This window comes from Artemia sp. Qi Xiang Cuo, chromosome 10 (genome assembly GCF_049724085.1).
Source record: "Artemia sp. Qi Xiang Cuo chromosome 10, ASM4972408v1, whole genome shotgun sequence".
NCBI lineage: Eukaryota > Metazoa > Arthropoda > Branchiopoda > Anostraca > Artemiidae > Artemia > Artemia sp. Qi Xiang Cuo.
In genome coordinates, this window is record NC_142803.1 from 4,821,471 (window position 1) to 4,843,174 (window position 21,704).

General features: G+C 32.0%; 2 protein-coding genes across 2 annotated transcripts in view; both read left to right on the top strand.

Moving 5' to 3' along the window:
• The window catches only part of LOC148947383 (uncharacterized), a 278,197-nt gene that overhangs the window by 229,549 nt on the left and 26,944 nt on the right, over positions 1-21,704 (top strand). The gene's annotated exons all lie outside the window — the stretch shown is intronic.
• The window catches only part of LOC148947387 (uncharacterized), a 47,613-nt gene that overhangs the window by 25,173 nt on the left and 736 nt on the right, over positions 1-21,704 (top strand). Inside the window, exon 2 of the mRNA XM_089095789.1 lies at positions 15,805-15,966. Within this exon, the coding sequence (XP_088951915.1) occupies positions 15,805-15,966 (162 nt within the window). The remainder of the gene's footprint in view (positions 1-15,804; positions 15,967-21,704) is intronic.

The window sequence follows — 21,704 nt, forward strand, 5'->3', positions numbered from 1 at the left end:
CCTAATGTGCAAATATATACCCGGAATTGGTATATATAGGGGGGGGGGTAAAATTAATATCAGAAAAAATGATTATTATATTTGGAAAGTGCATAAAAAAGGTATAGAGTGGTATGTTTACTTTATTCTTATGTCAATAATATCAACTGCGAAAAATTTACCGACGGGTCTTCATGTCTGTTTTCCTCATACAGTATATAGCGGTGGATACCGCATAATGCATAAGTACCTGTATATACCTTTAGTAGTAAATATATATGGTATACATAAATACTATATATATTTACTTAGTTTATAATACTATAAATGGAAGTTATTTTCACAACCATTGACCCAATAAAATCCTCAGTTTTGTTCGTTGTCTTCGTGGCAATAAATATTTCTACAGGTCAATGTGGCAGCAAACCACGCTTCATCCACCGCAAAATCACAATTTTGGGTTTGGCGCTCAAATGGTACTCCGTGGCGCTCAAATGGGAACAAAATTCCATGGCGCTCAAATGGAACAAAATTCCGTGGCGCTCAAATGGGAAAGCGCTCAAATGGGAACACCCCGTTTCGAGTCCATTCAAAAAAAAATCATCTTGTTTTATCTTGACATGGCACTTATTTCCTTTCGGGGCCATTTACGACATTTAACATGGTTTCACTTCCAAGCTCATCTTACATTTCATCATTGTTGTTATTCTTTTCAATGATGGTATCTGAAGGTAAACTATCAATGATACTATTAACGTCCCCCGATTTTGCGTTTGATTCAATTGTCTTTAATTTCCTCGGTGGTATTAGTGATCTCCTTCCTCTTATTCTCAATGGTATTTATTATCTCGCGAGTATACTCATCCCATTCGAGGGCCAGTCGGTGTCCCCTTGGCATTTCTATTGTAACAGTAGGTACTCTAGCTTTCATTTCATTGCCTCTAGCACCTCCAAGTTCCGACAGAGTAGAACCACTCATATGTTTTTATGAACCAAATATCCTTATTCACAATATTATTGTTCTGAACTATTAGATAACTACGTGTAATGTCATTTTAAGACTTAAAAAAAATTCAAGTTAAAAAAAAATATATATAAAAATTTGAAGTTCCCCTTCCAAAAAAAGAAAAAAAAATCAATTCTGAGTTCCCCCAAAAACATTTGAAGCCCCCCCCCCCCCCCCCCCGAAAAAATCCTGTCCCTCAAATAAGGCGTTTTGAATAAACTTGTTTATTATTATTAGGAAAACAAATACATACATAAAACTTTGCTACTTATCACCAGTCATTAGCCACTTCGTGTGGTCTCAATTTATACTATGAGTTTTTCTCATAGTATAATATATAGTATAATTTCTCATAGTATATTTCTCATTTTTCTCATAGTTTTTCTCAATTTACACTAATTCCGAAAATTGCATATTTCTGTTACTTCATCTTGAATAGTATTCAGTTCCTTTCAGAATGCTGGGTTCACTCGATTGTAAATCCCTATATGATTCAATCGTCTTAACGAACTACTCCATAAGTCTCTATTGTTGACAAACATTATAATTCACATGCCAGTGATAACATAATAATTCACTAAAGTCCATATTGAGCAATAAAAACGCACACTCAAAAATTACACCAAACGAGGACTTCCTTGCGCCAATATATTGTCAGTCGAAAACACCAATCATCTTTGAAACTTGTTGAGCTCACTTCATCTAATGATACAAAAAATACAAAAATAAAGTTGAAAAATATTTCTAAGTCCAAAAAAGGTTAAAAAAACTCCAAGTCCAAAAAAATTGTATTCCCCCCCAAAAAAAATTCTAAGTTAAAAAAAAATTAAGTTCCAAAAAAAAAGTTCCAAAAAATACTAAAATTGTAAGTCCCAAAACTTTTAAGTTCCTTTAAAATTAGGGGTGTTTTTAAACCTAACCATGATATACATACAATTTGGTAACTATATGGGATTGTAAATGTCTTTTTGATAAACTAAAACTGTATGAAAAATAATAATCAATATAAGAATAATTCCAAGTCCAAAAAATTCATATCCAAAAAAGTTTTAAGTCCAAAAAAGTTCTAAGCCTCCCCCCCCCCAAAAAAAAATCAATAATCAGTTATCACTTATCAATGATCGATAATCAATATCGATAGTCAATAATAAATAATTGATAATCAAATATTAATAATCAATATCTATAATCAATAATCGTCAATAGTCAATATTAACAAATTTGATTTCAATTGTTCAAGAATGGCGAGTTGGTTCGGCTGATTTTAAAACTGAAGATGATATACATACAATTCGGTAACTAAAGAGGTTGTAGATGTCTTTTGATAAACCAAAACTATAATAAAAACAGTCCCCGTCCATTAAGCATACAACAAAAAATGTAAAGATGACGAACCTCTTGTTTATTACAGTCCTCGTCAAAATTCCTTTTATTAGACATGTTCCTTGAACAAACTCAATTTATGAACTGATGATAACTTGGGTCAATTCTAATTCTTTTATATAAAATATTTTGGCATTCCAATGTATCCATCACCGGAAGCTGAGATAACGCAATCTGAGTCATAGTATTCGTTGTATTGTTTTACCAAGAAAATAAACTTTGTATGTTTCCAGGAATGTCGTAATCTCAAAAGACCAGACGTAAGGGATTGGTAACTCCTATAGTACACCGGGATAGGGCTGTCATAGGAATATAGGTGGATACAAGGGGCTAGGGGCTATCCATCACCGGAAGCTGAGATAACGCAATCTGTGTCGTAGTATTCGTTGTATTGTTTTACCAAGAAAATAAACTTTGTATGTTGCCAGGAATGTCGTAATCTCAAAAGACCAAATTCGAGGGATTGGTAACTCCGATAGTACACTGGAATAGGGCTGTCATAGGCCCTGTCGAAGGGATACTACTAATTTTGTTGGATGTGTATGTGAGGGTGTAAGGGGGTTGGGGATATAAACCAAAAACTTGTTCTTTATTTTATGGTGTATCGAAGACGCTTTTGCGGTTTGTTACCCATGCAAAGATTCTGATTGCTTCCCAAGAGTGTACTCTTGGGGATCACTCGAGTATATCCGAGTAAATCAAAGAGAGTATATATGACCATTTTTTTAGGTTCAACATAATATCTCTGGAATGGCTTCAGGAATGGAATAGAAATTTTGAAGGAGCATTGGAAATGTGAGGGGGAGGGTTAGAGCTAACTTAAAATTTTTTATTTTTGGAAAGACTCCTATACTCTCGAAACGATACACTAACCCGAGCAAATCAAAAGACGCTATTCGTGTCTAATTTTATAGATTAGTCATAAAATCCCCGGAATGGTTTGAGGTATCGAGTTGAAACTTTGAGGTTGCGTTCGAAAGGCTGAGCTAAGAAGGGGGTGGGGAGGCGGGTTGAGTTAATTTTAAATTTTGTCGTTTAGATTTGGCTTATTGAGAAAGACTTGGGGGATAGGGTTTATATCTTTAGGTACTTTTTGACCAAGGAGGGTATAGCAAGAGTAATTCAAATTCCGTGTTGCCTGCAGGAGATCAACAATTTTTGCTACTAATCCTACTAATGCTACTAATTTTTACTCTATTAGGTCCTATGAGATGTATACTTTATGCTTAGTTAAGTAGCAAGATAAATCAAACAGCACCGTATGCTGCCAGTTTGTCGAAACCGCTTATGTACAACTTCTCAGAAACAGCTAAGGGTATTAACTTAAACTTCTAGGAAATTTTTAGGATGATTTTTAACCAAATATGCTAGCTTATCAAAATTATGTATCTGCACTGTCAGGAACAGTTAAGGATTAAAACATTCATGGAATGTTGAGGATGTAGGATCATTGGCAGCGCAACAGCGCTGCCTATGTAAAGAACAAAGTTGGCACCATGTATTATTTGTTTTTATTTTTGACCGGGGCACTTCGTATAGTCGAAGTTATCGTAGAAACTTCAAAAGTGGGTTATTTGATAGGAAATTGCAAGTTCTAGTGCTCTTTTTAAAAGTTGAAAGTGATTAGAGAGTAACCAGCCCTTCCCCCCGCCATCCACACCAATCATTTTTCCAAAAACATCTATTTTGTTCAGTATAGTTAAAAGATCAAGTAACTATGGGTTTGAAGATTACAACCTCCCCCCCCCACAGCCCTCAGGGCCAGGTTTTTAAGTGTTGCCCTTGGGGCATATAAAGTTTTTACAGAAATGGTATCCTATAAACTTCGTAGGGGGATCCTTGAACTGGTAATCAAACGTTCTAGTGTCCTTTTTAAAATTCAACGTGGTCAGAGGGCAGCTACCTCCCCTCCCCCTCCACACACGTCTTACGTACCCGAAATGCGTTGAATAGAAATTTTAAGATAGCCATTTTATTCAAAATAGTCCAAAGATCACATAACAAGGATTTTTTGGTTAGAAAAAAACCCTTAGATCCTGAAGGCAAGGTTTCTAAGTTCAAAGAACATAGCCTCCAAGATTGACACAACCACCCAGAGCCCTGGGGAATTTGTTGCAAGTTTTGTCCTGGGGGCATATAAAGTTTTTATGGAATGGGTGTTCGTATACACTTTAGATCAGGCTAGTTTGATATGAAATTTGAATTTATAGTGCTCTTTTGAAGTCAAAAGTGATTTGAGAGCAAAGAGCCCCCCCCCCCCACGCATATCACTTCCCCAAACGCAATAAATCAAAATTATGATATAGTGTTTTTATTCAGCGTAGTTGAAGTATCTGGAAATTATGTCTTTAAGGATGACAACCCCCCCACAACCCTTAGGGAAAAGGTTGTAAGTAATGGCCTGGTGGTATATAAGGTATATATATAGAAATCATGGGCGTATAGACTTGGAAGGGGGCTGAATGGATTAGTAATAAGATATTCTAGTAACTCTTTTAAGAGTTAAAGTGATCAGAGGGTAGCTACACCTACACAACTTGTGTTTTCCTGAAATGCATCCAATAGAAACTTTGAACAGCCGTGCTATTCAAAATATTCAAAAGATCATATAACAAGGCTTTTGGGGTCGATACAAACTACCAGAGCCTGAGGCAAGGGTTGTAGGTTATGCCCCGGGGTATTTAAGGTTGTTATAGAAGGGATGATTGTATAAATTTTAGAGATGGCTCATTTACTTGAAAATTGAAAATTCTTGTTCCTTTTTACGTCTAAGGTGATAGAGGGCAACTAGCCCTTCCCCTAACTGCCCCTCTTTTCACCAACCAAATTTGATTGAAATGTGAGATAGCCATTTTAATAGTCCAAAGAACACAAACAATGTCTCCAGGGTTGACACAACACCCCAGAGCCATGGGCAAGGGCTGTAAGCTATGCCCTTGGGGTATATAATGTTTATGGAATGGGTGGTCGTATAAACTTCAGATAAGGCTCATTTGATTTGAAATTGGAAGTTTTAGTTCTCTTTCTAAGGTGAAAAGTGATTTGAGAGCAATCCCTCCCCCCCCTGCGTCTATCATTTCCCAAAATAAACATCCACGCAAATATTTGAGACATCATATTTTTTCAGCATTGTTGAAGGGTTCAGTAATAATGCGTTTGGGAATGTCAATTCCCCCCCTCCCCCGAGGTCTCACGGTAAGGGTTGTAAGTTAGGCAATTTGTTTATTGTTCACATATAGTATATGTTATTGAGAAAAGATATGCATGTTTGACTTCTACTTTCCCAGAATACGACCGACATTAAGGTGATTCTTTCATGAAATTTTTAGGTGTGTTGAACTCAGGAATGACTGAGTGTAAATGATGAGGGAGATAATCAATTGATCAAATAGGCAGTATTTGCACGCTACTAATAGTACAACTACCACTGCCTCTATTCACGACTACTACTACTATTACCACTACTATCACTAAAAGTACTACTTCTGTAGCGAGTAGCCTACTATTAAGGCTGAGGTTATTAAAATTAAAATCGGAGGAATTAGTATCCGTTATGTTTTTGCGTGTTTTGTGTTTGGTTAATTTCATTTTAGAAAAAAAATCGATTCGCAGGTATGAGTTGAACCAAAAGCGGTAACAATTTTGTGACGTAAATGTTAAATATTTTTGATTCTGAATATTCAAACATGCCTTTTAATTTATTATTGCACTGTATGTCAATCAGATCCATTTGTAGATTTTCTGGGACAGACTCAGAAAAGGAGATGAATATATTTCAAAAATTTTGGTGTATTTTTTCAACTCTAAATTATTGAATCGGCTTTCAAAAGCATCTGCAAGTTTTCTTGTTTCTTTCGCATATTTGCTAATTGTTACAACTTGATTTCTTAAATTATTTTGATAATGGAAAGTGGTGAGTATTATTAATTTTCCATAGTGATTCAAATAACAACTATTCCTTCTGAAATGCTCTGATGTGACTAAATGTATTGACTATGAGGTTATCTTTTCCTTGCAATGATACATTTAATTCATTGAGTTTATTGACAATATCCACTAAAAAGCATAAATCCAATAGCTAAACCATCTGACTCGACTGAAGAACACAGAATCTAATTCTTTCAGAAAATCCTTAAATTGTCTATGCGCAAGTGCATGTGATCGAATATAATTCACCGTTTTTATAACTCTACTTGCATAACATGATGCATCGATAATACTTGGGCGGGCCGTGGGTTGGCCATCCCTGGCTTAGAGTATTAAGATGAAAAAGGCTTCAAAAGAGCACATCAGCAATATTTTTGGAGTGGCTTTCCGTGTCAAGATGAAACTTCTTGGGCCTTTTGGTGCAACTTACTAAACGGCAAGATTTACATGCTACTACCACTATTAGTACTGCTGCTACTACCGCTAATAAAATACTAACAGTGTGAATACTTCTCCTACTACCACCGCAATTACTGTGATACTAGTACGATTAAAGCTAAGTCTATAAAGATAAAATTTGAGAGGATATTGATGCCGAATTTGAACTAACGAAAGATATTATGTATACTTAGATTGTCAGAAGAGCGTTAGAATTTGATGTGTGTGTTAAGTTGGAACTCTCTGAGAATGCTTCAAGGGGAAGATCAATTGACCAAACGGTGATATGTGATTAGTACCCCCATAGGCACTTCAATGACTCACATAGAGAGATATACACAGGGAAATTAACAAGTGGAGTTCCTAGCCCCTCGCACCTGTTCCCGGCTGGCAAGATTCCCATCCTTGGCAAGATTTCAATGTCCTCCTATCCTTGGCAAGAATTCAATGTCATTTTCGGTTAGGTTAGGTCAGGTGAATCTCTGTGACAAGCTCTTTGACGTCACGACTCAAACCCCTTTGTTTTTCTATGACACACCACTTGTTTTCTATGACAAGCCCTCTGACGTTATGTGACACGCCCCTTTTTTTCTGTGGCAGTCCTCTGACGTCACGGAACACACCCATTTGTTTTTCTATGACAAGTCCTCTGACATCACGGAATTCATAGGAAAAATAGTATTGGATTTCAAGCGCACAGGTAGGGGAATTAACACAGCGAAATTAATATATGGAATTAGCATTGAATTTCTAGCGGAGCCCTCTGACGTCACGGAAGCCATAGGAAAAATGGTGTTGGATTTCAAGCGAATAGGTAGGAGAATTACCACAGGGAAATTAACATAGGGAAGTAGCATTGGATTTCACGCGCACAGGTATGGAAATCAGCATAGGGAAAATAGTATTGGATTACAAACGCACATTTAGGGGAATTAACATAGGGAATTAGTATTGAGTTTCTACAAGAACCCTCTGACGTCGCGGAAGCCTTAGGAAAAAAATTATTGGATTTGAAGCGCACAGGTAGCGGAATTAACACAGGGAAATTAACATAGGGAAATAGCATTGGATTTCAAACGCACAGGTATGGAGATTAGCCCAGGGAAAATAGCATTGGATTTTAAACGCACAGGTAGGGAAATTAACACAGGGAAATTAGCATAGGGGAATTAATAGGGAATTTCCAGAAGTCAGATAAGTAGTGCTACCAACCCCTCTAGCCCTTGCACCTGTGCAATGCGCCTCCGAGTTCTATGAAAGGGGACACAGTTGCCAAGACTCCACGACACACCCCTCTGGACTCCAATGATGTCATGGCACACCCCGTTTTAAACGGAGAGGACTAATATGCTTGGCGTAATTTTATGTAGCCATGCATCAGGAACCCATGGGGGAATCCCAGCTTGTAACGTAACGACCGCACACACCTTACGTATTATTATGCAACACTGTCAGGTAATACTTTTTTTCGCCCGAATCCCTCAAAGTGGTTTTTATTCTTCATTAACTTAATGGCGGTACACACTTTATGTAAGGTCAGCACATCTTACGCATGGACAGCGCATCCATCAATGCCTGATAATACTATTTTGACATGTTTCGCCCAAAAGCCTCAAGACATTTTCTTTTTTCGGCGTTTCATTTTTCGCTCGAAACACATTTCATATTTTTCTCCTGTTTTTCTTTTTCTATATTTTTTAGTTTAGATTTTCAGTTTAGTTTTAGTTTAATTTTAGTTTAGAATTTTAGTTTAAAGTTTTAGTTTAGAGTCTTAGCTTAGAGTTTTAGTTAGAGTTATAGTTTAGTTTTAGTTAAGAGTTTTAGTTTAATTTAGTTTCAGTTAAGAGTTGTAGTTTAGAGTTTAGAGTTTTAGTTTAGAATCTTAGTTAAGAGTTTTAGTTTAGAGTTCTAGTTTAGTTTTAGTTAAGAGTTTTAGCTTAGAGTCTTAGCATAGAGTTTTAGTTAGAGTTATAGTTTAGTTTTAGTTAAGAGTTTTAGTTTAGAATTTTAGTTTAAAGTCTTAGCATAGAGTTTTAGTTAGAGTTATAGTTTAGTCTAGTTTTAGTTAAGAGTTTTAATTTAGACTTGTTGTTTAGTTTTAGTTAAGAGTTTTAGTTTAGAGTTTTGGTTTAGAGTTTTGGTTTAGAGTTTAGTTTAGAGTTTAGTTAAGAGTTTTAGTTCAGAGTTTTAGTTTAGTTTTACTGAAGTGTTTTAGTTTAGAGTTGTAGTTTAGAGTGTTAGTTTAGTTTTAGTCAGGAGTATTAGTTTAGAGCTCTAGTTTAGCTTTAGTTAAGAGTTTTAGTTTATGGTTGTAGTTTAATTTTAGTTAAGAGTTTTAGTTTAGAGTCTTAGCTTAGAGTTTTGGTTAGAGTTATAGTTTAGTTTTCAGTTAAGAGTTTAGTTTAGATTTGTATTTTATTTTGGTTAAGAGTTTTAATTTAGAGTTTTAGTTTTGACTCTTAGTTTAGAGTTTTAGTTAGACTTATAGTTTAGTTTAGTTTTAGTTTAGAGTTTTAGTTTAGAGTCTTAGCTTAGAGTTGTAGTTAGAGTTATAGTTTAGGTTAGTTTTAGTTAAGTTTTAGTTTAGAGTTGTAGATTAGTTTTATTTAAGAGTTTTAGTTTAGAGTAGTTTTAGTTTAGAGTCTTAGCTTAGAGTTTTAGTTAGAGTTATAGTATAGTTTAGTTTTAGTAAAGTGTTTTAGTTCAGAGTTTTAGTTTAGAGTCTCAGCTTAGATTTTTAGTTAGAGTTATAGTTTAGTTTAGTTTTAGTTAACAGTTCTAGTTTATTTTTAGCTAAAAGTTTTAGTTTAGAGTTATAGTTTAGTTTTAGTTTAGAGTTGTAGTTTAGTTTTAGTTAAGAGTTTTAGTTTAGATTTGTAGTTTGGTTTTAGTTAAGAGTTTTAGTTTAGAGTTGCAGTTTAGTTTTAGTTAACAGTTTTAGTTTAGACTATAGAGTTTTACTTTAGAGTCTTGGCTTAGAGTTTTTAGTTAGAGTTATAGTTTACTTTAGTTTTAGGTAATAGTTTTACTTAAGAGTTTTAATTTAGTTTTAGAAGAGTTTTAGTTTAGAGTTTTAGTTTTAGTTTATTTTTAGTTTAGAGTTGTAGTTTAGTTTTGTTTTAGTTAAGAGTTTTAGTTTAGTTTTAGTTAAGAGTTTTAGTTTGGAGTCTTAGCTTAGAGTTTTAGTTAGAATTATAGTTTAGTTTTAGTTAGGAGTTTTAGTTTAGAGTTCTAGTTTAGTTGTATTTATCAGTTTTAGTTTAGAGTTTTAGTTTAGAGTCTTAGCTTAGAGTTTTAGTTCGAGTTTTAGTTTAGTTTAGTTCTAGTTTAGAGCTTAGAGTTTTAGTTAGCGTTATAGTTTAGTTTAGTTAAGAGTTTTAATTTAGAGTTCTATTTTAATTTTAGTTAAGAGTTTAGAGTTTTAGTTTAGAGTGTTAGCTTAGAGTTTTAGTTAGTGTTATAGTTCAGTTTAGTTATTAGTTAAGACTTTTAGTTTAGAGTCTTAGCTTAGAGCTTTAGTTTGAGTTATAGTTTTAGTTTAGCTTTAGTTAAGAGTTGTAGTTTAGTTTTAGTTAAGAGTTTTAGTTTAGAGTTTTAGTTTTAGAGTCTTAGCTTAGAGTTTATAGTTAGAGTTATTGTTTAGTTTATTTTAGTTGAGAGTTTGAGTTTAGAGTTATAGTTTACTTTCAGTTGAAGAGTTTTTAGTTTAGAGTCTAGAGGTTTAGTTTAGAGTCTTAGCTTAGAGTTTTAGTTAGAGTTATAGTTTAGTTTAGTTTTAGTTAGGAGTTTTAGTTAAGAGTTGTAGTTTAGTTTTAGCTTAGAGCTTGTTTAGATTTTAGAGTTTTACTTTAGAGTCTTAGCTTAGAGTTTTAGTTAGAGTTATACTTTTGTTTAGTTTATGTTAAGAGTTTTAATTCAGAGTTGTAGTTCAGTTTTAGTTAAGAGGTTTAGTTTAGAGTCTTTTCGTAGAGGCATAGCTAGTTATACTTTAGTTTAATTTTAGTTAAGAGTTTTAGTTTAGAGTTGTAGTTTAGTTTAAGCTAAGAGTTTTAGTTTAAAATCTTAGTTTAGAGTTATGGTTTAGTTTAGTTTTAATTAAAAGTTTAGTTTAGAGTTGTAGTTTAGTTTTAGGAAGTAACAACTTTTTCTTTAATATTATCAAACTGTTGCTTAACACTATAAAATTTCTTTCTTAGAAGTTACAGTTTTTTTCTTAACACTAACAAATTTTCTCATCGAAGTGAAAACATTTTCCTTAATACTAACAAACTTTTACTTAACTATCAAATTTATCTTAGAAGTAAGAGGTTTTTCTTAACAGTAACATTTTTCTAATAGCACCAATTTTTCCATCAATGATAACAAATTTCTCTTAAAAGTAAGAATTTTTGTCAATGATAACAACTTTTCAGTTAGAAGTAGAAGGTTTTCTGTCAAAGATACCAAATTTTCGTAGAAGTAACAATTTTTTTCGTTTATGATACCATGTTTTCTGTCAGAAGCAGCAAGTTTTTCTTAACACTAACAAATTTTCTTGTCTGAGTAACAACTCTTTCCTTAATACTAACAAACTATTTTGTTGCTAATACTAGCAAACAAATTTTATCTAATAGCACCAACCTTTCCGTCAATGATAATGAATTTCTCTTAAAAGTAACAATTTTTCGTCAATGATAACAAGTTACTTGTTAGATTTAGTAAGTTTTCTGTCAAAAATACCAAATTTGTCTTAGAAGTAACAATTTTTTCGTTATGATGTCAAGTTTTTTGTCAGAAGTAGCAAGTTTTCCTTAACACTAACAAATTTTCTCTTCGAAGTATCAACATTTTCCCTTAATACCAATAAACTTTTACTTAACGCACTCAAATTTCCCTAGAAGTAACAGTTTTTTTCTAAACAGTAACAAGTTTTCTCTAATAACCCAAAACTTTCTGTAAAAGATAACAAACTTCTCATAGAAATAAAAATTTTTCGTCAGTGATACGAACTTACCTGTTAGAAATTACAAGTTTCTGTTAAAGATACCAAATTTTTCTTAGAAGTAACAATTTTTTCGTTCTGATAACAAGTTTTTTTGCCAGAAGTAGCAAGTTTTCCTTAACACTAACAAGTTTTCTCTTCAAAGTATCTACTTTTTTCCTTAATACTAACAAACTTTCACCTAACTTTATCAAATTTCTCTCTTAGAAGTAACAAGTTTTTCGTAAGTGATAGCACGTTATCCGTTAGAAGCAACAAGTTTTCTGTCAAAGATACCAAATTTTTCTTAGAAGTAAAAATTTTTTCGTTATCATAACAAGTTTTATGGCAGAAGAAGCAAGTTTTCCTCAACACTAACAAATTTTTTCATCGGAGTAACAACTTTCTACTTAATATTAACAAACTTTTACTTAACACACTCAAATTTCTCTTAGAAGTAACAGGTATTTTCTTAACAGTAACAAATTTTTTTCCAATAGCACCAAGTTTTCCGTCAAAGATAACAAATTTCTCATAGAAGTAACAATTTTTCGTCACTAATATCAAGTTTTCTGTCAAAGATGCCAAATTTTTCTTAGAAGTTAAAATTTTTTCGTAATGATAACAACTTTTCTGCCAGAAGTAGGAAGTTTTCGTTACCACTAACAAGTTTTCTCTTCGAAATATCAACTTTTATCCTTAATACTAACAAAATTTTACCTAACACTATCGAATTTGTCTTAGAAGTAACATCTTTTCGCCAGTGATAACACGTTTTCTGCTGGAACTAGCAAGTTGTCGAGAAAAGATAACAAATTTTTCTTTGCAGTAACAATTTTATCTTTATGATAACAAAATTTCTGCCAGAAGAAGCAATTTTTCCTTAACCCTAACAAAGTATCTCTTCGAAGTAACAACTTTTTTCCTCAATACTAACAAACATTTACCTAACACTTTCAAATTTCTCTTAGAAGTAACAATTTTTTCGTTTAGGATAACAAGTTTGCTGTCAGAAGTAGCAAGTCATCCTTAAGAATATCAAATTTTCTCATTGAAGTAACAACTTTTTCCTTAATAATAATAAATTTACTTAACACTATCAAATTTATCCTAGAAGTACAAGGTTTTTTCTTAACAGTAAACAATTTTTTCTAATAACACCAAGTTTTCCGTCAAAGATAACAAATTTCTCTTAGAAGTAACAATTTTCTCAGTGATAGCATGTTTTCTGTTAGAATTAGAAAGTTTTCTTTCAAAGTTAGGTTGCTCTACGTTTAAGTTGGATGAACCTAACTTAAACGTAGAGAAACCTAACATTCACAGAAACTTTCTAATTCTAACAGAAAACTTGTTATCACTGACGAAAAATTGTTACTTCTAAGAGAAATTTGTTATCTTTGACGGAAAACTTGGTGTTATTAGCAAAAAATATTGTTATTGTTAAGAAAAAACCTGTACCTCTAAGAGAAATTTGATAGTGTTAAGTAAAAGTTTGTTATAATTAAAGAATTTTTTTTACTTTCATGAAAGAATATGATAGTGTTAAGAATGACTTGCTACTTCTGACAGAAAACTTATTATTATAACGAAATAAATGTTACCTCTAAGAGAAATTTGATAGTTTTAGGTAAATGTTTGTTAGTATTGAGGAAATTAGTTGTTACTTCGAAGAGAAAATTTGATAGTGTTAAGGAAAACTTGCTTCTTCTATTGCTTCTACTTGCTTTTATCACAACGATAAAATTGTTACTTCAAAGAAAAATTTATTATCTTTGCTGGAAAACTTGCTAGTTCCAGCAGAAAATGTGTTATCAGTGGTGAAAAAATTTTACTTCTAAAAGAAATTTGATAGTCTTAGGTAAAATTTTGTTAGTATTGAGGAAAAGTGGATAATTCGAAGAGGAAATTTGTTAGTGTTAAGGAAAACGTGCTACTTTTCGCAGAAAACTTGTTATCATAACGAAAAATTGTTACTTCTAAGAAATATGGTATCTTTCACAGAAAACTTGTTACTTTTAATAGATTACTTGGTATCACTGACGAAAAATTGTTACTTCTATGAGAAATTTGTTATCTTTGATCGAAAACTTGGTGCTATTAGAAGACATTTGATACTGTTAAGAAAATACCTGTTACTTCTAAGAGGAATTTGAGCGTGTCGAGTAAAAGTTTGTTTGTATTAAGGAAAAAAGTTGTTACTTCAAAAAGAAAATTTTTTAGTGTTAAGGATAACTGGCTACTTCTGGCAGAAAACTTGTTATCATAACGAAAAAATTTTTACTTCTAATAAAAATTTGGTATCTTTCACAGAAAACTTGTTACTTGCAACAGATAACTTGTTATCACTGACGAAAAACCTGTTACTTTAAAGAGAGAAATTTGATATTGCTAATTAAAAGTTTGTTAGTATTAAGGAAAAAAGTATATAGTTTGAAGAGAAAAGTTTTGTTAGTGTTAAGGAAAACTTGCTTCTTCTGGTAATCATAACGAAACAATTGTTACTTCTAAGAACAATTTGGTATCTTTGACAGAAACTTGTTATTTCTAACAGGTAACTTGTTATCACTGACGAAAAATTGTTATTTCATTGAGAAGTTTGTTATCTTTGACTGAAAACTTGGTGCTATTAGAAGAAACTTGTTACTGCTAAGAAAAAAACTGTTACTTCTAAGAAAAATTTGAGTGTGTCAAGTAAAAGTTTGTTAGTATTAAGGAAAAAGTTGTTACTTCGAGGAGAAAATATGTTAGTGATGAGGAAAACTTGCTACTTCTGACTGAAAACTTGTTAGGTTGTGAAAATCTCAAGAAGTATATAAATATACAGGTTATCAAAAGGACATTTCGACAATGTCATAGCAATGGCTATTTCTGTTAAGTTGAGCACTAATACTACTGCTGTGACTACTATTATACCTATACCTAAGGGTATAGTTGTACTATTGCTACTAAAGCTAAGAATACTACTATTAATTCTATTGCTACTACTACAACTGCTGGTTCTACTAAAGCTAAGGGCAAAAATGTGAACAGTTGATGGGATTAAGTTAGAACTTTAATCGTGTGTTGAAGGGATAATGAAAAAAAAACAAAGGTACTATGTCCAATCTGCTTGTAATACTACCACCCTTACTATTATTATTGCTACTACACGAGCTAAGGGCATTAAAGTGAAGCTCTTATTGAATATTTTGGTGGGTATTGAAGTAAATCAAAACGAACTCTGTTCATGTAGAAGGTCAAAGCGGTGACAAAGCAATGTCAAAATAATGGCTTACATTAATAAGTTAGACCTTTCTGGGTAAGTTGTGACGAATTTTTAACTAGCCAGAAGACTGTATGTGTATATTTTTAATAATGCTGCTACTTTAATAAAAGTAACATGTTTACTGTAACTAATGACACTAATTGCATTAAAATGAAATATTTTGGGGAAAGTTCTGGGGAAAGTAATAAAAATAATGTGTGTTGTCAGTTTATTATACATATGCTGGTATTTATTCCTCAATCTCTTAATAATTTTGACTTATTAAAGTTATAAAAGTGAAACTCATTTTTGGTTTAATGGAATTCTTTACTTTCCTTTATGAAACTAATTTTGCCGGAAAAAGTTTGTTTAATTAATTTAACTAAAAGACACTCAGTGTATCATTGTTGTTAAAATATATATCAGCAATTAGGTTTTCAGGGTGAAACTTTCATTGAATTTAAGGGAGATGTTGAACTAGCCAAAAAAATGAAATCTTAGTCGCTGTGGGCTTCAAGTTGAAACTTTTAAGGAATGGTGATCTAAATAAAAAAGAAGCAATTGTATCCAGGTTGTCAAATTGGTGTGTCTGCAACTTCTCAGGGATAGCTAAGGGTCTTAATTTGAAACGTTAAGAGAATAATGAGGGAGATGTTGACCTATATCAGAAGTGGTGTCTCTACAATGTGTCAAAGACGGCTAAGCGTCTTAAGTTGAAAATTTCAGGTAGCACTTAGGGGATGCTGAAATATTATAAACCAAAAGGTACTATGTGAATAGAAGTTATCAAAATGCTGTATCTGCAATATGTCAGGAATGTCTAATGGTGTATCAATATCTTTTATATTTCCTACGAATTTTTTTCAGAATTAGAAGAAGATAAAAAACCAGCGAATGATGATGAACTTAATAATTTAAAATACTTGGAGTGGCCAGTTAAAGAGGAATTGATTTCACCGACCATTTTGACAGAATTGAAGATTGACCTTGAATTTCCTGGGACTAGTCTATCTGATGGCCAGAAAGAAGGTACTATTCGAGAGCAATACTTTTGGGGCCCTCAGCCTTGCTTATCAGAAAAATGCCCTTTGTGTAAATTTTACTTATTTTATCTTCAGTGTTTAAACTCTGGACCCACCTATTACCACGTGACATCCTGAAAAAATTCGCTAATTAATCTAAGCCTAAAAATGCAGACGAGCGACGACTCATACAGGTTAAATCTAAAGCCAGAAATCTGCAAAGGGTACTGGGTAACTCTAAATTGATTCGGCCATTCATTGCGTTTGCTCAGAGGTGCGTGCACGGAGGTGTGTCGCAAAGTGTCTTGATTAATTGTAAGTCAGTTTTGTCACAGTTCTTGTTTTGAGTTCAAAGTGAATAGTAAGATTTCTTTATTTTATACCTTTGACTTTTCAACTAGACTAAGTAGGGTCTGAAGCCTAGAGAGAGGCTGAGATTAGATTGGCTTGCTATAGGAAGGGAATCCTATACTAAGCAAGAGGTCTTTCCCCGAGGGAAAGAAAGAGAATTGGGGAGTTTAATGCTATGGTCCCTTGGGCCAAGTAGTGTGGAACTTTTATACCACAGGGAAAGTACACTTGTCAGAACCTTGACGGTTGTGGAAACTGCCGGAGACAGGACCTGTAGAAATCCTTGGCACGTGGGAGTCACCTCACTATGTTTAAGTTAGGTTCATCTAACTTAGGTTAAAATGAGTGCTCATGTTAAACTAATTTAGATTAACCTAACTTAAACGTAGAGAAACCTAGTTTTGACAGAAAACTTTCTAATTCTTACATAAAACTTGTTATCACTGACAAAAAGTTGTTACTTCTAAGAGAAATTTGTTATGTTTAACGGAAAACTTGGTATTATTAGAAAAATGTTATTACTGTTAAGAAAAAACCTTTTACTTCTAAGAGAAATTTGATAGTGTTAATTAAAAGTTTGTTAGCGTTAAGGAAAAAGTTGTTACTTCAATGAGAAAATTTGATAGTGTTAAGGATGACTTGCTACTTCTGACAGAAAACTTGTTATCATAGCTAAAAAATTGTTACTTCTAAAAGAAATTGGATAGTGTTAGATAAATGTTTGTTAGTATTGAGGAAAAAAGTTTTTACCTTGAAGAGAAAATTTGTTAGTGTTAAGGAAAACTTGCTTTTCTAGCAGAAAACTTGTTATCTTAACGATAAAATTATTACTTCAAAGACAAATATGTTATCTTTGCTGGACATCTTGCTAGTTCAAGCAGAAAACGTCTTATCACTGGCGAAAAAATGTTACTTCTAAGAGAAATTTGATAGTGTTAGGTAAAACTTTGTTAGCATAAAGAAAAAAAGTTGATACCTCGAAGAGAAAATTCGTTAGTGTTAAAGAAAACTCGCTATTTCTGGCATAAAACTTGTTATCATAACGAAAAAATTTTTACTTCTATGAGAAATTTGGTATCTTTGACAGAAAACTTATTACTTCTAACAGATAACTTGTTATGACTGAGGAAAAATTTCTACTTCTATGAGAAATGTGTTATGTTTGACGAAAAACTTGGTCCTATTAGAAGAATCTTGTTACTGTTAAGAAAATACCTGTTACTCCTAAGAGAAATTTGAGTGTGTTAAGTAAAAGTTTGTTAGTATTAAGGAAAAAAGTTGTTACTCCGAGGAGAAAATTTGTTAGTGTTAAGGAAAACTTGCTACTTCTGCCAGAAAACTTGTTATCATAGCTAAAAATTGTTAGTTCTTAAAGAAAATTGATAGTGTTAGATAAATGTTTGTTAGTATTGAGGAAAAAAGTTTTTACTTTGAAGAGAAAATTTGTTAGTGTTAAGGAAAGCAGAAAACTTGTTATCATAACGATAAAATTATTACTTCAAAGACAAATTTGTTATCTTTGCTGGACATCTTGCTAGTTCAAGCAGAAAACGTCTTATCACTGGCGAAAAAATGTTACTTCTAAGAGAAATTTGATAGTGTTAGGTAAAACTTTGTTAGCATAAAGGAAAAAAGTTGATACCTCGACGAGAAAATTTGTTAGTGTAAAGGAAAACATGCAAATTCTGGCAGAAAACTTGTTATCATAACGAAAAAATTGTTACTTCTATGAAAAATTTGGTATCTTTAACAGAAAACTTGTTACTTCTATCAGATAACTTGGTATCACTGACGAAAAATTGTTACTTCTATGAGAAATTTGTTATATTTGACGGAAAACTTGGTGCTATTAGAAGACATTTGTTACTGTTAAGAAAATACCTGTTACTTCTAAGAGAAATTTGAGTTTGTCTAGTAAAAGTTTGTTAGTATTAAGGAAAAAGTTGTTACTCCGAAGAGGAAATTTGTTAGTGTTCTGCCAGAAAACTTGTTATAACAAAAAAAATACTTCTAAGAAAATTTGGTATCTTTGACAGAAAACTTGTTACTTCTACCAGATGACTTGTTATCACTGACGAAAAACCTGTTACTTCTAAGAGAGAAATTTGAAGGTGTTAGGTAAAAGTTTGTTAGTATTAAGGAAAAAAGTTGATAGTTTGACGAGAAGTTAAGGAAAGTGTTAAGTGTTAAGGAAAACTTGCTATTTCTAGCAGAAAACTTGTTATGATAACGAAAAAATTGTTACTTTTAAGAAAAATTTGGTATCTTTGAAGGAAAACTTGTTACTTCTAACAGATAACTTCTAATCATTGACGAAAAATTGTTACTTTTAAGAGAAATTTATTATCATTGACGGAAAGGTTGGTGCTATTAGTTCTACTTCTGTTACTTCTAAGAGAATATTTGAGTGTGTTAAGTAAAAGTTTGTTAGTATCAAGGAAAAATTTGTTACTCTTATGAGGAAATTTGTTAGTGTTAAGAAAAACTTGCTATTTCTGGCAGAAAACTTGTTATCATAAACGAAAAAAATTTTTACTTCTAAGAAACATTTGATATCTTTGACAGAAAACCTTCTACTTCTAACAGGAAAATTATTATCATTGATAAAAATTGTTACTTTTAAGATAAATTTGTTATCTTTGACGGAAAAGTTGATGCTATTAGAAAAAATTGTTACTTCTAAGAAAAATTTGGTATCTTTGACAGAAAACTTGTTACTTCTAACAGATAACATGTTATCACTGACGAAAAATTGTTACTTCTATGAGAAATTTGTTATCTTTTACGGAGAACTTGGTGCTATTAGAAGAAATCAGTTACTGCTAAGAAACAAAACTTGTACTTCTAAGAGAAATTTGAGTGTGTTAAGTTAAAGTTTATTAGTATTAAGGGAAAATGTTGATACTTGAAAGAGAAAATTTGTTAGTGTTAAGGAAAACTTGCTATTTCTGGCAGAAAACTTGTTATGATACCGAAAAAACTGTTACTTCTAAGAAAAATTTCGTGTTTGACAGAAAACTTGTTACTTCTAACATATAACTTGTTATCATTGACGAAAAATTGTTACTTTTAAGTGAAATGTATTATCATTGATGGAAAGGTTGGTGCTATAAGAAAAAAATTGTTACTGTTAAGAAAATACCTGTTACTTCTAAGAGAAAATTTGAGTATGTTAAGTAAAAGTTTGTTAAAATCAAGGAAAAAGTTGTTGCTCTTATGAGGAAATTTGTTAGTGTTAAGAAAAAACTTGCTACTTCTGACAGAAAACTTGTTATCATAACGAAAAAATTTTTACTTCTAATAAAAATTTGGTATCTTTCACCGAAAACTTGTTACTTGTAACAAGTAACAAGTTAAAAAAATTGTTACTTCTATGAAAAAGTTGATATCTTTGACAGAAAACCTTCTACTTCTAATAGAAAAGTTATTATCATTGATAAAAATTGTTACTTTTAAGATAAATTTGTTATCTTTGACGAAAAAGTTGATGCTATTAGAAAAAAATTGTTACTGTTAAGAAGAACCTGTTACTATTAAGATAAATTTGATAGTGTTAAGTAAAAGTTTGTTAGTATTAAGGAAAATATTTTTATTTCCATGAGAAAATTTTTTAGTGTTATGAAAAAACCTGTTACTTCTAAGAGATAAATTTTATAGTATTAAGTAACAGTTTATTAGTATTAAGGAAAAAGTTGTTACTTCCTAAAGCTAAACTACAACTCTAAACTAAAGCTTTTAACTAATATTAAACTACAACTCTAAACTAAAAGTCTTAACTAAAATTAAACTAACTATAACTCTAACTAAAACTCTAAGCTAAGACTCTAAAGTAAAACTCTAGGCTCTAAACTTAAAATCTTAACTAAAACTAAACTACAACTCTAAACTAAAACTCCCAACTAAACCTAAACTAAACCAAAACTCTAAGCTAAGACTCTAAAACTAAAACTCTTAACTAAAACTAAACTCTAAACTAAAGCTAAATTAAACTATAACTAACTAAAACTCTAAGATAAGGCTGTAAAATAAAACTCTAAACTAAAACTCTTAACTGAAACTAAACTACAACTCTAAACTAAAACTCCGAACTAAAAACTAAACTATAACTCTAGGCTAAGACTCTGACTAATACTCCTGACTAAAACTAAACTAAACTATAACTCTAACTAAAACTCTAAGTCAAGATTCTAAACTAACACTCTAAACTAAAACTAAACTACAACTCTAAACTAAAACTCTAAACTAAAATTCTCAACTAAAACTAAACTAAACTATAATTCTAACTAAAACTCTAAGCTAAGACTCTAAACTAAAACTCTAAACTCTGAACTAAAACTCATAACTAAAACTAAGCTAGAACTCTAAAATAAAACTCCTAACTAAAAATAAGCTAAGAATCTAAACTAAAACTCTTAGCTAAAACTAAACTACAACTCTAAACTAAAACTCTTAACTTAAACTAAATTACAACTCTAAACTAAAACTCTTAACTAAAACTAAACAAACTCTACAACTCTAAACTAAAACTCTTAACTAAAACTAAACTATAACTCTAACTAAAACTGTGTGCTAAGACTCTAAACTAAAACTCTAAACTCTAAACTAAAACTAAACTACAACTCTAACTAAAACTCTATGCTAAGACTCTAAACTAAACTAAAACTCTTGACTAAAACTAAACTAAAAGAACTATAGAAAAAGAAAAAAAGAGAAAAAATATGAAATGTGTTTCGAGCGAAAAAGGAAACGCCGAAAAAAGAAAATGTTTTGAGGTTTTTGGGCAAAAAATGTCAAATATTATTAACTTGCCGTAATGGATTCGCTGTCCATGAATAAAATACACTGACCTTAACTAAAGTGCGTACCACTATTAAGTTAATGAGGAACAAAAAAAACTTTGGAGGTTTTGGGCAAAAAAAAGTATTACGTGACAGTGTTCCATAATAATACGTAAGCCGTGTGTTGTCGTTACGTTACAAGCGGGGATACCCCCATAGGTTCCTGGTGCATGGTTACATAAAATTGCGTCAAGCATTTTAGTCCTCCGTTTGAAACGGGGTGTGTCGTGACATCATTGGAGTCCAGAGGGGTGTGTCATTGAGTCTAGGCAACCGTGTCCCCTTTAATAGAACCATTAACGGCATTGCACTGGTGCGAGGGCTTGAGGGGTTGGTAGCTCTACTTATCTGACTTCAAAAATTCCCTATTAATTCCCCTATGCTAATTTCTCTGTGTTAATTTCCCTACCTGTGCGTTTGAAATCCAATGCCAATATCCCTGTGTTAATTTCCATACCTATGCGTTTGAAATACAATGTTATTTCATTATGTCAATTTCCCTGTGTTAATTTCCCTACCTGTGCGCTTGAAATCGAATACTCTTTTTCTTATGGTT